Source organism: Copadichromis virginalis, linkage group LG15, assembly GCF_057382275.1.
Source record: "Copadichromis virginalis isolate Kocher_CV1m ecotype Utaka linkage group LG15, C_Virginalis_male_GT1.1, whole genome shotgun sequence".
In the NCBI taxonomy this organism is placed as follows: domain Eukaryota; kingdom Metazoa; phylum Chordata; class Actinopteri; order Cichliformes; family Cichlidae; genus Copadichromis; species Copadichromis virginalis.
In genome coordinates this window covers 3,930,413-3,947,651 of record NC_140632.1, presented here as the reverse complement: position 1 = coordinate 3,947,651, position 17,239 = coordinate 3,930,413, and the positions used below count along the sequence as shown (strand labels likewise).

Sequence of the window (17,239 nt, the reverse complement as noted above, 5' to 3'; positions counted from 1 at the left end):
TGTACCTTGCTACTACCAAGTTGGACCCCCATTTGATTTCAGATCTGCCTTACATTTTTGTGGCACAGATATATCACGGTGTTACACAGTTGCTGCAGATTTGTCACCCTTCATGGGAATTTTCCATCCCATCCCATCCCATCCCAGAGGTGCTCAACTGGATTCAGATGTGGTGATTATGGAGGCCATTTGAGTGCAGTGAGCTCACTGTGGGGAGGCTTTGGCTCAGGTCATCTACTAATAGGAAGGTTCGATCTCTGGCTGCATAACAAAAAATATCCTTGGGCAAGATGCTAACCCCAAGTTGCTCTCTGATGCATCCATCAGAGTATGAATGTGTGTGATAAAGACAGAGAGCAGTTAAGTAGAAAAAGCATAGAAGACAGTGCTACCATTTACATTAATATCATGTAGGAGAAATTAGTTTGAGAAGATTTGAGCTTTGTCACATGTCACGTGGTCTTGAAGTGCTGGACATGGTTGGTAAGAACTCTGAAATTGGCTGTGGTGTTCAAATGATGCTCCGTTGGTACAAACGGGCTCAAAGTCAGCCAATAAAATATCCCCCACTTCATTACATCACCAGCAGCACTCTAAACTATTGATACAAGGCAGCATGGATCCTTGCACCATACCATGTGAATGTCTCAGCAGACTCATTAGATGGGACAACATTTTTCTACACCTCCACCTCCAAATCTGAGGCCATGGTCATCAGCTGGAAAAGGAGGGTGGAGGGTGGAGTGCCCACTCCGGGTCAGGGACAAGTTCTTGCCCCAAGTGGAGGAGTTTAAGTGGAGGAGATCGACAGACTGCGTCCGCTGTACCGGTCTGTTGAGGTGAAGAGAGAGCTGAGTGTAAAAGCAAAGCTTTCAATTTACTGGTCGATCTACATCCCTACCCTCACCTATGGTCACGAGCTGTGGGTAGTGGGCTTGTTTGGCCATCCGGGAGGGGCTCAGAGTAGAGCCGCTGCTCCTCCACATCGAAAGGAGCCAGTTGAGGTGGTTCGGGCATCTGACAAGGATGCCTCCTGGGCGCCTCCTGGGTGAGGCGTTCAAGCCATGTCCCACCGGGAGGTGGCTGGGGAGAGGGAGGTCTGGACTTCTCTGCTTGGGCTGCTGCCCCTGCGACCCAGCACCGGGTAAGTGGAAGAAGATGGATGAATGGATGGTTTCCTATCCTTTGCTGACAGGACTGTCACCTGGTGTGGCTGCTGCTTTAGCCCACATGCTTCATTAGCAGAAATGCTCTTCTTCATACCTTTGTTATTTGAGTTGCCTTTCTATAACCTCAAAGCATTCTGGCCATTGTCCTCTGACCTCTTAGAAGGTATTTTCATCCAGAGAACTGCTGCTCACTGGATGTTTTTTCATCTTGGGATCATTCTGTGTAAACCCTAAAGATGGTTGTGTGGGGAAACTCCCAGTAGAGTATGTCTACATGCCTAAATGCACTGAATTATTGATATATGATTGGCTGATTAGCTTAGGCAGATGCATTAACAAGGTGTATCTAATAAAGTGGTTCGTGTGTGTCTGTCCCCTTTTTTATTTTATATGCTAGTCAGTGAATCCAAGAATAACCTGTATATTAATATGTGATTCAGGGGTGAACATGGTCATTGTAGCCTGAAAACAAGCCTTACACAAACGTGCGCGTGCATACAAACATGGAGTTTTTTATGTGCAAACTGAGTAGTCTAATCTCACGAGACAAAGGCTGGAAGAAAATGGTTTCCAGCATCATGTTTGCTCTCTGAAGGTGCTGACGGTGAGAGACCTGTCCTTCCTTTCACCTAGCAGTCCTTTGTGGGATAACACATCGGCCCAATTATAACAGGCCAGCTTCTGCCAAATCCCTGAATAGGACCTCCATTACGCTTCTCTTCAACATATTTCATAAAGGATCCTATCTTGCCAGGTGACTCAACCTGACAAAAGAGGCTGATTAATTGGCTCTTTGGAAAGCGGCCAACTAATGTAACAGCTAAAAAGAACAATTAATGGTGTATTTTTGTGATAAAAAGGCCGGGCTGTCCATTAGAGAGGACCTGCTGTCCACTCATCAGAAATAACAATGGCCTAGCGTGACATGTGCAGCTCCCCCGCCCAAATTAATATAGTTAAAGGTATTACCTCTTATGCTTATAGGTTGCTGCTGATTATTATTTTTTTGGAGGGTTTGTACAGTTGACTCATGTAATGTGGTGATTTTTTTTTTTTTTTCCCTCCAGCATTTGGTGAGAAAAAAATCATTTTCGCAGAACAAATGATGCTATCATTATGTAGTTAGAGTATTAAATAATCAAAGACATAAATGCTTTGAGGCTGAGTAAGGATATAAACTGAGTTTCCCTCACAGTTTTACGAATCATTTACCTTCAAAACTCCAAATGACCCTATCGGCGCAAGCATCACTTTTAATTTAGTACTTCTCTTCTTTTAGGCTCCGAGTTCAAATTAGAAACTTTTCATCTTCTCGAGCTCCTCGGGGAACGGTTAATTTGTTCTTTTTGTTGTTGTTTTTTTCTGATAAGAGGCGCTTTGTCACAGCAGTAGTCCTTGAAGAGGAAAGTGAAACTGTTGTAGAGTCCACTGGCAGCGGGATCTGTGACGTATGTGCACTTTGAAGAGGCCGAGCCGGGCAATGGAGATTGATGCGGCAGGCAAGGTTGGCCACTTTCCTCCGCTCTTCTCTCCACTTTGTCTCCGTGGCACACAAACGCACTCAGGGGCTCGCTGAGATGTCATCGTTCACGTCCCCATTTTCGTACTCAAAAACGTTCACACAAGAGCGAGAATCGCTTGCACGCGACTTCCAGAGCGGACGGGATCAGTGCGCCCCAGACCTCCGTTCTCATCGGTGCCCTTAGTCGTCCCAGAGCGCGCTCGGTCCTGATGTGTGCAGCCACTTTGAACCGCAGCCACTCAACCACCGCGGCTGCATGCCCAGAACAAAGTTAAAGCATCTGATCTCCTCCGGGCGCGCTCATGAACACACAACAGCTGCGTGACACGCGATTCGTGGAAAACAAATGAGGGTATCTGCTCACAGGACGCCACCATTCTCAAACCTCTGCTATGCTATCGTCTGTGTTATTTAAGGGAAACGCTGTAATTACTGGAATCCACTCGATGTCAAAGAGAATTCAGTTTGTCAGAAAGTAAGCCAAAAACTTTTATGTTAATGTGAAGAAGGCAGCCGTACCTACAAATATGTTTCTAATGAAATCAGCAGAAGAAAGCTTTTAAAACATTTTTTTTCTTTGAATGAAGTCATGCTGAAACAGGCCTCGGAGGACAACGCATTGCACCTGTCAGTAGTTGCTCAGGGCAGCATCGAGCGTCTGTCGTCCTTTACGCCTCTCTCTATACCCCCCCCACCCCCCAGTCCCTCCTTCTGGCTGATATGCACACACACAGTCATGCAAGCAAAAGAGCACAAACACGCTCAGCAAAGCATCACTTGAATCCAAATGAAGTGCCATTTGCGAGAGCATATTTTACTTGCTCATAATGTGTTACCAAAGGAAAAAAAGGCCATGCATGTATTTAGCTCACAGAAACCTGCTCACACACACACACACACACACACACAAAGGGGTGCAGAGCCATGTTTGTTTCAACTGAGTGGGTTTTGTTAAGGCTGTGAGGGCAAACATTTAGTTCTTGCGCTATTGAACACACACGTATAAGTCAGTAAGCTTGTGTGTGTGTGTGTGTGTTTAATTTTTAATGCAGGGTTGTGTTTTAAGTGTTGAGTCGTCCGTTTTTCACAGTAAAGCAGAGGAAATAGATAGGACCGCTCCTGTGTCATTTATTTGATGCCTCTGTGGCACTCAGTCATTTTACACACACACACACACGCACAGTAAGAAGCGTTAGTCCTCACTGACAGTAGTGGAATGGGAAATGCTCAGTGGACATTTGTCATCTTTGTTAGCAGCTGGCGGCCTCCCGGCTGCTTCTCTGCCGGCACTGACAGATCTGAGAAGGCTCCCTGTTAGACACATTATCCCTGCCTTTCACGAGGCTCAACCTCCTCCGTCCACCTGCCCAAATGTGTGTGTGTGTGTGCATGTGTGAGGAGAAAGAGAAGTTTCGAAGTGGGCTGTGCAGCAGTGTTTCGGCAGTAGACGCAGTCTGACGAGGCTGCGGGGCATGTGTCTCCACTGACACTGACCCGGTGTGCTGTTGCGTAGCGGGTCATCGTGAGATTGAGTCCATTAGAGAGATGAAGTCAGAAGGTGTTGTCAGGGCTGCGTATCAGAATCTAAGTGGATATGAATACAAGCTCCTCGTAAATGCAGCTCATCCAGTGAGGATGGAACAGGGGAGGAAAAAAAAGCGAGAGTGGGCAGACAAGCTAAAAGCAGTACCTCCATATGTCCTCAGTCTCCTGTGGATTCTTTCCATATGTTCCACGTTTAAGAAAAAACTAATAAAAACATCAAACTCCTTCTTAGAAATCTGTAAGGATCATGCACAGTAGGCTTGATGTCTTGCAGTTGGCACTGTAGTGGATATAATTTGCATCCATTAGATGCCATCTCTGTTTAAAAGTGCACAAGGATTGCTTGGATGAGTAAGCGAGAAGATGAAAATGACAGGTCACACCATTCGTCTGCAGCGAAGGCGCCCGCATTCGCTCTGCGTGCGCCTGTGCATGAGAGACTGATTGCTTGAGAGCTTGTTGAAGATGGAGAGAAATGGAGCCGGATACGTGGCGCCTTTCCTCATCTGCTCAGAGGACGTCACCCATTGGTCTGAGTGTCGCGAGGATTCTCGTTTACCTCGGGGTTCATGTCGCACGCATGCACACGCATAGACAAATTAGTATGCTCATTAATGTATGTACTCTTCACTCATGCACGATTGCAAAGTCTTAAAAGTTAAAGCCCAAGGAGTTTAAATACCAAATCTTTGATTTACTTATCTTTGGATGAGCTTTGATTCATCCGAGTAAACCTGATACACATGAAAAATGTCAACTGGAAGAGTTAAGTTCAACTTAATTATGAATTTGCACAGTGAAAATGTATTTTTCACGTTTCCATGGTGTGAAAAAGATGGCTCCAACATCTAGGTGTGTAAAGCGCAGCCACGAAAGAATTCCTGTAAATTTGGATTATTCATAAAGCCCATCAGCTGGTATGGTTGCAAAAAGAAATCTAGGAAAAAGCAACTATATTCCAGATGTGTGTCGTCAGTAAACACTTTGCTAATGACTTTGTGGACTCAGATGTTTGTTTTTAAGTCTTTGCTTTAAGCTAATATATACATTTAAAGTAGAGCAGCGGGGTATAATCTGACTTGTGACTGCCTTTCACAGCGTCATTGGTTTCTCAGTCATATCCTCCTCTCACTCGTGACAACTGGTCTCAAAAGAGATGAGATGAGGGAGGGACGTGATGCTGAAGTGGAGGCTTCGGAACTTTGTTAGCTGCTTGTTAGTGCAAATTGAGAATCAGAAAGCTGGTTTAAGTGACTTTGAAGGTTGACGTGCTGGGATTATCCCCCACAACCCTGACAAGGTGTGCAGAAGAGCATCTCTGAACACACAACATGTCAAGCCTCGAAGCACATGGGCTACAGCAGCAGAAGACCACACCAGGTACCGCCGTGTCCGCTAAGATAGGCTCACTAAAATTGGACGACAAAAGATTGAAAAAATGTTGCCTGGTCTATTCGGTGTTGCTTCTTCCTGAGACGTTTGGGTCGAGTTGGGGAGTAATGGAATACATGTACCGGCGTTTAAAAAGGTGGTATTCAGAATACAGTTACTTTGTTGAAGTAAATGGATTACAGGGCGGTCTTTTCCTGTTTCATATGTTAGGCTGTCTCTATTTTTGGTAATTCCACACCAGTGGAAACCCAAACAAAACACACATTAAGAGAAGAATACATTTTAAACTCCACAGTTTACCTGTATTTGCTGAATCCACAGTAGGTCCATAATTCATTGAACTTTTGTCGTTTTACCTCTGTGCACAGCCACAGCTGATTTTAAATCAGGTAGTCAGCATGTAAGCGAAGTGCAGACTGTCAGTTTTAATTCACAAAAAAATGTAAAGAATTTTGCATCACCTGTTTAGAAATTACAGGCATTTTTTATACACAGTCTCCCATGTTCCCCTTTTTCATTCAGCATGTGTTCATGTGTTCATAATGCTGAAATGTTCATGTTAAACAGGGATAGTGGTTTTACTGTTATTAATGTTTGCTAGTAAGCATTAAGCAAACATATGACTGAGACTGACTGGACTGTAGCTAGTTTTTGTTTGTCAACATTTTTTTGGGGGGGGGGCATGATGCTGGGGCAGATTAATTCATACGCAGGCAAAGAAAAATCTCTGTTTCATAGTAATCCATCAAGCTGTTGTTGAGAAATTCCTTTCAAAACCATAAATGTGAAGCTCATTTGTTTTAGAAGACAAACAGCAGCCTGAGTAAACAGTATCTGCAATAATTTCTGCTTGACTAGTTTCAATAGCTGGCATGAAGCACGGCTTTTTTCTTCTTTTTTTTCATGGGGTCTGACACTTTGGATTTGAATATTAGCACCAAGTGTGCAACTCTACTTCATTTCCATGCCGATATATGCATGTGTGGGAGGAAGAGCGACGAGCGGGGAATGGAGGTGGAGAGAGAGAGAGGCAGAAAGTGAAGAAGTGGGAGAGATAGGGAGTTAGTTAGAATTAGAGATGGAGAGTAATTCTTTTTTAGAAATAGACGGACAGAGGGAGAGGGATGGCGGAAAGGGAGCTGAATTAAGGTAGAGAAAAGCTGCTAGGCACTCTTTCCCACACACACACATACATAGGGGATATCCCACACTGTTTACAGTGCAATCGAGTCAGCGGCTGGTTTATTTAATCAGAGTTCAGCCTCAGAGACTATACGTTGTCTTAATCTCCTTAACAAGATTTACCAGCCAGTCAACTTTTGGACAGAACACTCCGAACAGAATCCAGCAACTTTGACCACAAACAGCACAGGATGAAATCAGCGCGGTCATAGTGGATCCACTCCTGAATGCACCCATCTGTCTCTGGCTGTATTTACACGCACACGTGTGTGTCTGTGCACATGTGCGAGCTTGTTTTCAGGCAGATTTTTACCTGTATGTGGAAACAGTGTCTGTCCTAACCTTTTTTGCAGAGACCAGATGCTCTCTTTGAGGTAGTTTCACTGTCATTAAAAGATATTTGGCAAGGGAAGAGAGGCTACAACAGATGTGGCTTTATAGGTAGCTATGATTTGCAGATGGTACAGTAGGATGGTTTTGCTCTTTTTTTTCATGTTTGTTTAAGGAGACGTGAGTAAAAGAAAGGTGTGTGTGTGTGTGTGTGTGTGTGTGTGTGTGTGTGTGTGTGTGTGTGTGTGTGTGAGAGAGAGAGAGAGAGAGAGAGAGAGACTGAGCACTAAAATGGGAGTGGTTCTGCAGCGTGTGTGTGAACCTCTAACACAGATGTCCATCACTCCTTGAACGCTCTAGCTACTAGCTAGGAAGGCGGTTATAGGCATGCACGCACAATTATATTATACGTTAAATAGGGTTTTACTAACATTATGAGTTCTTGAAAAAAGCAGAATTAAATTACAGTTACTAATCAAAATGTTGACGATTACTTAGATTGTATGGTTTTTATGCTTACACGAATGCAGCAACATTAAGGTTAGGCGCAGGTCTGTTTATTTCTGTATACACTAAAAGGTTAAGAACAGTTTATCTGCCAATCAGATCGTTGCAGGCTGAGACGGGTGGCCATTTCCCCAGACAAGATCGCCTTCAGCGCTGGAAATTTACCAATATTTCCCTCATAAAATTTGAAAGCGGTTCTAATATTACAGTAAAAAGTAAAGCTTGTTTATCAGCGGTCACCATCGAAATGCTGGCTATTAGATGTGAAGAACTGAGGTCTTCGCTTCATTATGACTCAATTTAAATTTTTTATTTTTTCATTTTTAGGAAGTTTTAATTAGGTGCTTGCTTTGATGTGTTAATTAAATGGCTGTTATATGTCAAAAGTAACCTTCCCAACTGGTCGCAGGCATTTTTAGAGTTTCCAGCTCAACTGAGCTGTGTGATGTCGGACTGCGAGCCAGTCCACCTGCCGTTCCAAATAAGAGCAAGGCTTCCAGATGTGCGCACAGGCATTCGAGCACATTTATTTCTGTAGTGCCCTTAAGGGCACCACCTGGCTGAAACTGCCCCATATACAGCTTTAATTTAGTTCTGAGGGCCAGAAGAGTCAGTAGAGGACCTATTTCTGATAACCTGCAGATTTCTGTGCGAGATTTCACGAGCCACATGAATTTTAAACACAACAAAATTCAATATTTCCTTCCTCAGACGGTTTTGTTTTTAAAGATATTTATCTTAATGAAAAATTACTATTAAATATGGCCTTTTAACATTTCTCCACAGCCGATTACAGGTATTAATAACTTGATAGGATGTCCGAAGAGGTGTAGGTTGAAGCAGACTTGGAGTAAAGTACCTTGTAATGGAAGTCCATAGCAGTAAGCCTGAAGCTTAAGTCCTCCATTTGAGTGTGACATGACTCGGTAACTACTGGGGCAAATCTCCCACTATGGGGGCACTTTAATTGGAAGTAGTAGCTTCTCTTGAGTAAAGAAGTCTTCCCTTAAGAATATTGCAGAATGCTAAGGAGCTTGCTCTGACTTCACCTTCTCTGTGTTTGAGCTGAGGTGCTCGGAGCGATTGCAAGTGTTTATGTAGGAACTGAGCTGTTTGTTTGATAAACTGCACTGTGGCAATTCATAGATGAGGGAAACAGACAGTCCCAAACGCAGGACAGCGTTTTGCTCCGAGCGTGCTCACAGAGAGGAAATGTCATCAGCAGATTTCTCTGGCTGCCATAAAACCATCACTTCGTCTCTCCCACCTTGTCTTTCTTCAGATCGTTCGACGTACTTTTATCCTTTTCTGCCTTGCCTCCTCTTTTCCTCCCGTTGTGTCATCACTTGTCTTCCCACCCCCCACTTCCCATGCCCTATCTACTTCCTCTCGCGCTTGTCTCTCCGTCTTTTTGTCCCGCAGTCTGACATCTTATTTACTTCTTTCTGGTCAGATGAGCTCAGGACATCGCTGGAGAGCAGATGGGACACATGCCAGACTTAAAAGGCCTCAGGTGGAGGGGAGAGAGAGAAAGGGAGATATGCTTAGGCAGTGTCTGCTTATTATTTATACTCGGCTGAATGATGCTTCTCTCAGCCCGTTGTTCTGTCGCCCTCCCCGCGTGGCTCGTCTGCGCCGCTCTGAGCCAAAGGGTCAATGGGGTCAGCCTCCACCCAACTCTCTGCCGCTCCGTCCGTGCTTGTTTACAGCTTTTTACTGTCAGCGTAGACGAGGCTCCCGTGGGGTCGGCGGTGAGGTGTGAGGGGGGACACACATACACATGTACACACAGACTGGAGGGGAGGCAAAAAAAAAAAAATTCACTCAGCAGCCAGAGCTATAGACAAGGTTGCTATAGCAACAGCCTGTCCTACCTCTGAGCTGAACACCTATACAGTATAAGCATAAATGCATGCACGCCCAGAGATGAAACAAACACAAATATGCTAAAGTTGCTATACTAAAAAGATTCCCTCCCCCCCCATTACCTTCAAAGCCTAATTGTCATTAACCAGCTCGGCACCGCGGGAAATTGATGGTGCCAGTTTTATGTTACAGAAAAAAATAAAAAAAAATCTTGCTGGTGGCACTGCAGCATCTTGGCTTGAATGGGCTGTGATTAGCCAGAACTGGGTCTTAATTTAGCTGCAAAAGAGCATTAGCTGTCTCATGAAAGATTTTTATTTGGAGATGGGGGTGGTGGGAGATTCCCACCCCACCACCGCCCCCCGCCGACAGTGTCAGCTGTGTCATCGTAGCCGAATGCACCTACCAAAGTGAGATGAGGCTCGGATCTTACTGTAAACTTTCAGTTCAAAACAAGTCTCCAGAGTTCCTTTTATTTGCTTTTTTGGAAAATTACTGGGGAAATTCAGTCACTTCAATCTGTGAGGACTCGATTAGGCATTTTCTCATTTTTCTCTACACGTTTTAGCATTTTTGTCCGATATGAGTGTAGAAATTTTAGAAAATGCGTGCAGGGTTTCACTACATCTTTCAAGTTTTGACACTGACGGTAACAGAGCTAATGGTCTCGCTACTGCCAGGTTTCCTCACGCTAACGGTCCCGGCTTTTATCAAACATTTCTTTTCCCAGCAAGAAACACAAATGTTGGCTATACAGCAAGAACACTGTTCTTTGATCACTTCAACTAAAATGAATTCAAACACTGTTAGTGTTCGGTAAATTGGAACTTTATTAACAATAACACAACTTACAGTCAATTTGAAAATTTTTAAAGAACCCAACAAACCTAAAAAAATGAGGTGAAAAAGAACCTAAAAGAACATTCACACACTCACACTCTGATGGATCTACCAGGGAAACTCTTGCTTAAGGATATTTTCAAACGCAGTCATCGAGGAGACTGAGATCAAACCGCCGTCCTTCTAATTGGTGGACAACCCACTCTGTTTCTTTATTTAGATCTCTTTCAGGTTATTTAAGCAGCACTCACTAACTGCAACCTGGAACAAGTAATGACTCTCTGTTCCTTTCCCTCCTTTTATGTCTCTCTTATCAGCATTTGTCAGAGCTGTTAGCGGTGGTGCGTCTTCCCTTCATCCACCCGTCCTATCTGCTGAACGTAGTGGACAACGAGGAGCTGATCAAATCTTCAGAGGCGTGTCGCGATCTGGTGAACGAAGCCAAGCGTTACCACATGCTGCCTCACGCACGGCAAGAGATGCAGACGCCGAGGACCCGCCCCAGACTTTCTGCCGGTACGTGCGCACACATAAAGCACAGATAAACTGACGTCCATCATTTGTGCCCTGGCCTCGGTAGCGGTCACGTGATCTGCCTCCCACATAACTGATCAGTCGGCGCTGTCGGCATCTGGGCGCCCACACGCTCACACATATCCTCGATTCATATTTTACTGCAGCAAGGTGACCGAGAGGTCAGGGCTCCACACGAGACGCGGGCTCGCCAGTGCACTGGATTGATTTTTTCTTTTAGCCCACAACTCAAAGGCGGTGATTTAGAACTCGGTAATGTTTTGCACACAGCTACTGTAAACGCTCGAACGTACATGTGGGCAACGGGTCACGTATCCAAAAGTCACGACGCATTTTACTTTCAGAAGTCGCTCAAACGGCTTCTGCATCGAGTCTGATTGAGGTAACCTTGAAAAGTTAAACACGGCCAGCTGTAGTGGCTTTCCAAGGATTGTGCAAGATGCTATAAACTTTTATTAAAGCAAACCTAGCACATAAACAACTTTCTTAACAGCAGCTAGGCAAATTCAAAATTTCAAATTCAAATTTTATTTGTCACGTACACAGTCATACACAGTACGATATGCAGTGAAATGCTTGGACAACTGCTCGTGACCTAAAGAGAACAAAAAAGGAAAAGGCTATGAATAAGGTAGGAAATAAATATGAAAAATTAAAAAGGGTAAATTTAACTAAGAAGGAATAAAATATAAATTAAGGTTAAAAATGAAATAACTGTACAACACAAATTAGAATGAAGGGTAAATTTAACTGGGAAGAATAAGATAAAGATAAATATATAAATTAAAGTTGAAAATAAAATAACTGTACAACAAAATACAAAATACACAATATAGAACTATATAAGAATGTATGAAGAAATATAAATGTAAATAAATATATACACAATAACAGCAGCTGTACAAGTATTAACCGGAAATGAAGAATATAGTGACCAGTGTTGTGCAAAACCAAAGTCCAGAAAGTCCAGTGTGTGTGTAAGAACCATATGTGTGGGTCAGTACTGTGTGGTGGTGTGATTGAGAGACCGTATCGCCTGCGGGAAGAAGCTCCTCCTCAGTCTCTCTGTGTTGGTCTTCAGGGAGCGGAATCGCTTTCCTGACCTCAACAGAGAGAACAGTCTGTTGTTGGGATGGCTGAGGTCCTTCACGATCTTCCTGGCCTTGGTCCAGCACCGCCTGCTGTAGATTGAGTGCAGGTCAGGGAGCTCGGAGCGGATGGTGCGCTCAGCTGACCGCACAACCCTCTGTAGAGCTCGTCTGTCCTGCATGGTGCTGTTCCCGAACCAGGTTAAGATGTTTCCCGTCAGGATGCTCTCTATGGTGCACGAGTAAAAGTTCCTGAGCACCTTGGAGGGCAGTTGGAAGTCTCTCAAGCGTCTGAGGTGGTAGAGACGCTGTCGGGCCTTTTTCACCACGGTGTTGATGTGACAGGACCATGACAGGTCCTGCGTGATGTGAACTCCGAGGTATTTGAAGCTGTCCACTCTCTCCACTGGGCACTCGTTGATGACGGGGGTCTGGTAGTTCCTCTCCTGCTTAGTGCTGAAGTCCACTATCAGCTCCTTTGTCTTACTGACGTTTAGAAGGAGGTTGTTCCTCTGGCACCAGTTCTCCAGATTCCTAATCTCCTTCAGGTAGGCCGTCTCGTTGTTATCAGAGATCAGGCCCACCACGACGGTGTCGTCAGCAAACTTGATGATGGTGGTGGAGCTGGTAGTGGCCACACAGTCATATGTGTACAAAGAGTACAGCAGGGGGCTCAGAACACACCCCTGGGGGGCTCCAGTGCTGAGAGTGGTGGAGGCTGAGACATGTCCGCCCATCCTTACTGCCTGTGGTCTGCCAGTTAGGAAGTTGGAGATCCACTGACACATAGATGAGCTGAGTCCCAGATGCTCCAGCTTGGTGGTGAGTGTGGAGGGAATTATGGTATTAAATGCAGAGCTGTAGTCTATGAAGAGCATTTTAACATAATTCCCCCTTCTAGTGTCCAAGTGAGTGAGTGATGTGTGGAGGAGATGAGAGATGGCATCGTCTGTGGAACGATTTGGACGGTAAGCGAACTGTAGTGGGTCCAGTGTGTCTGGTAGTGAAGAAATGATGAAGTCTCTGACCAGGCGTTCAAAGCACTTCATCACTACTGAGGTGAGGGCTACAGGGCGATAGTCATTGAGAGAAGCAGGGTGGGGTTTCTTCGGGACAGGAACAATGATGGACTCTTTGAAGCATGTGGGGATCACCGACTGAGATAAAGAGATGTTGAATATCTCAGTGAACACAGGAGCTAGCTGGTATGCGCAGTCTCTTAGGATACGACCTGGGATGCCGTCTGGTCCTGCTGCTTTCCTGGTGTTCACTCTCTTGAAGGCTCTCCTTACTTCATGCTCGGAGATGACGAGCACGTTTCCGGTGCTGGCAGTATCTTCCTGTCTGCAGCCGTTAGCGCCGCTAACACTAGCATTGTTGGAGACCTTAGCTGCAGCCTCGAAGCGAGCATAGAAAGTGTTCAGCTCGTCTGCCAGAGTCACGGCCGCGTTCGTCATACCGGTTGTTGGTGCTTTATAGTCCGTTATTGTCCTTAGTCCCCGCCACAGGCTCCTAGAGTCACTCTGTTGGAGTTGTGACTCTAGTTTCCTCCCGTAGCGCTGCTTCGCCTCTTTCACCGCCCTCCGCACGTTATATGACGCGGCTTTGTACGGGTCCATGTCCCCCGTCATGAGTCCCGTGTTGTAGGCAGCGGTGCGGGATCTCAGAGCGTCGCGGATGGTTTTATCCACCCACGGCTTCTGGTTGGGAAACGTTGTGATAGTCTTTGTCTCCACGGTATCATCCGCTAGTTTCCCAATGAATCCCACAACCGCTTCCGTAAACACGTTGACGTCATCGTCGGAGCTGTTTCTGAACAGTAGGATTTCTTGCTTTGAGATTTTTGGAACTGGCCGATCATTTGCTCTTCTACTGCAACCCAAGTCCAAGTCATTTGAAGACAGTGTTTGTTTACATCATTAAAATCAAATGATAATTCCAGAAAATTGGAGGGCGCCTGCAAATTGCTTTTGGCCGTCAGATTTCTTTTTCCCCGTAGGTCGGCCAGGATCCCGTTCTTCACCCTGTAAATCTTTACCTAATTATAGCGTCTGCGTGGCATTATGAGTTTCGCACCAGCACACCTTAGCGTTCAGCACAAGTCATTTCTGCATGGTAGAATAAAGATAATTGCCTAACAAATGGGACTTTATGCAGGTCAGTTTACCGAGCCGACTCTGCTCTCCGGCCGTGGAGTTTTTGAAAACATGGGGAGGTCAGCCTTAGATCAATATCTTATTCTTTTGCATCTTTAATCCAGCAGCACGAGAAGAATTATCTGTTTCTTGAGAGAAGACATTTGTGGCGTTACATATGCTCACCTTCATCCCATTACTCATCCTCGAGCCGCTAGTTTCTCTTTGTTCTCGGCACTTTCTTGAAGCATTTTCTGTCAAGGCGCATTTTATAGTGTTTGGTATGTGCATATCTTATGCCTTCTACATCCCCCATTATGCAGGCTGAAGTGTGTATTGATTCCCAGTTGCTTGTGGCTCTGTACAACAGAATTATATAAATGCATAAATGCTGCCGGGATGAATACATTCATGATGCATTATACCCCAATGGCTCAATGAATGAGAAATATATGTAAGTTTTTCCGATCAAGTTTTGAACTCCCGTGAAGCTAAAACACTTATTATGACTGACTGTCTGAGGCATGCATTTAATCAGGGCGTCACTGCCGAGAAGCCTGCGTTCTAATGCACTGAATGCACCTTTTCTTGTTTGGGTTAGCAAATGCTTTTTGCATCATTTTAACATATTTTACGATGCTTAAGCGTGCACGTGATGCCAAACGCGCTTGTTCGCCTGCCTCGCTTCTGTTGCTCAACCATCTGCTCCGCTGGGCAAGGTGGGTTCTGCGCAGCGGGGCACGTCGTCGCTGGGATTTCACCGCAGACGAGGAGACGGCAAGAAAGATAAAACGATGAAGACTCGAAGGAGAGTTTGAGGTTGTTCGGTATCACTCGCGTGTAGGCGAACCAGTGATAAGGAAGAACAGGAGGAGAGGTCACAGAGGGGGAGAGAAGGGGATCAGAAATGAAATTTGAAGGGCAGACATTTGATTGAGTTTATTCCTTGAGCATGCGTCTCCTTGTGTAAGCAGTAAGCTAGTGTGTGTGTGTGTGTGTGTGTGTGTGTGTGTGTGTATTTTAAATGTGCACAAGCAGATGGGGCACCACCTGAGCTCGGTTGATAAGTCTGTCATGCGGAAAAAGAAAGGAAAACTGCCATCCGTGAAGCACTTCTTGCTGAGCGCAGTCAATCTGTGAACTTGTGAGTCGCGTGCATGCGTGGGTGTGTTACAGTGTGCGTGCGGACACACGCCTCACACCTCCATTTCTTTACACTCGAGATAAATTTGAGTCGAATTGCACTTTTTCCAGCCTTGAATTTTTTTAAAGTTATTCTTGCGGGACATATTTTTAATTAACATCCTTTCACATTGAGACTTAAATAATAAGAGTTGCGCTCATGGTGCTGGTGTTCCTCGGCCATTTGTTAGCTGAGTCCAATGAATAATGGATCATTAAGGCTGACTATTTAAAAAAAAAAAAAAGGAATAAGACAAGTCGTATATATTTAATTTCATGGGGGGAGGAAATGAATAAAACACCCAAATTGGTTTGCGAGCCAATTAGTTTTGCGTTTTAGGAAAATCTTGTTATTGTTGTTTTGGGGTTTGTTTTTTTTTCCAAGGATGCAACAAATGGGACACAGGAAGTTAATTAGCGAGCTTCTGATGGAGCCAGGCCAGCTCTTTATCCCCTATGTTTAGGCTTTGTTAAAGACAAGGTGTCTGTTTGGCTGGTAGGTAACAGAGATAATTCTCTGACATCTTAACCTAAGGTCAGAGTGAAAGGTAAGGGTCGAATATCCCAGCTGATGGTGGGCAAAAGGCAGGGACCGCCCAGTTCAGCCTGTATATATAAACTATTGAACGACTTAAGATCGAGGTTTGAAGTTTTTAAAATTCAACGTGTTTGAACTTTTGTTCAAACAGACAATAAAATATCTGATCAGACGAGAGACAGTTTCTAAAGTCAGATTTTTAAATGATCGTCTAACATGCACATCAATAGCATTACAAATGTGACAAGCTGTACGGTCTCTAAGGATGTCATCAAGACTTCGTGGGGATTTATGCTTGAGTGTGTAATTTACTCCGTAGCTGTGTCGTAGCGCTCACCCCCCTGGAAGTGTAGCTAAACGTCAGGTCGACGTAACCTGAAACTACTGCTGTTGGCCCGTTCAGTACTCGATTCCTCCTGTGCCACCCCTGCTGGATGGGTCGTGTGTGGGCTGCGTGGACACCCAAGTTAACACCCAACTGGTTCAAGCTCAAGGTCAGAGGTCACCTTTATACTGACACCTCATTTTATATCAATGAAGACGTTGTTTGACGACCATTCGAATAGGTTTGGGGGTTTTCCAAAGGTAGCTGCACAGGTAGAGACAGCCCTCACTAACTTCTGTTGCACATCCAGTCATTTTATTCCATATCCAGGCCTGAGACGTGACAGAAACCACTCGGTGCAGAAAAGAGCTTAAAGGGTTACTCCTAGTAGGCTTTCACAGGATAAAGAGCTAGTAACTGTGTAAAGTACCATGTTGGTCAGCAATAGCTGTTCTGCACACGGAGCAACATTAGCATTAATGATTTTGTTTTTGTCCATATCATCAGTGTGCATCCACTATTCACTCTCCTTCTCGCTGTTTTCTGAGTATCCTGGTGTGTTTATACTGTTTGAGCTGTTAAATGTACCAGCTTTACTGAACACGTAGCAGAAAGTGGCTTTTCTGAGAGAGTTTCTTACTGAAATCAGTTGCCGAATGCCAGGAAACAGTCTTGACGAGAGAGCAGTAAGAATTTAATGAAGTAAAAGAAATGTGACTTTACAGCCCATAAAAACTTGCCAGTTTTTTAAACATACTAAAAGGCACCAGAGGGTAGAAGTACAAGCTCCCATTCCTAACTGTACATAAGTAAACAACAGCAAATATTAGCTACTTTCTTAATATAGATGTATACGCTTTAGATATGGTTTTCTTTTTTTCTGAAGATACTAAATGTGCTTGTGAAATTTCATTTGTTCCAGGGTTTTGCTGAATTAAGCTCATAAATCATGACAAGTGTAAGCTAACCGCTAATAAGAATATTAATGGCCTATGAAGATACACGCTGCAGTGTGCTTATAAGATGGAATAGCAGGAACTTTTTTTTAAGTTTAACAGAAAGTGAGACATTTTAATGAGTACTT

The 17,239-nt window shown here is 44.5% G+C and overlaps 1 protein-coding gene across 5 annotated transcripts in view; it reads left to right on the top strand.

Annotated features, from left to right (window-relative positions):
- Window positions 1-17,239, top strand: part of klhl29 (kelch-like family member 29) — a 276,227-nt gene that overhangs the window by 196,205 nt on the left and 62,783 nt on the right. For all 5 annotated transcript variants that reach the window (XM_085431405.1, XM_085431403.1, XM_085431401.1 and 2 more), the window contains one exon: window positions 10,671-10,869. In XM_085431405.1, coding sequence (XP_085287531.1) covers window positions 10,671-10,869 — 199 coding nt within the window. The remainder of the gene's footprint in view (window positions 1-10,670; window positions 10,870-17,239) is intronic.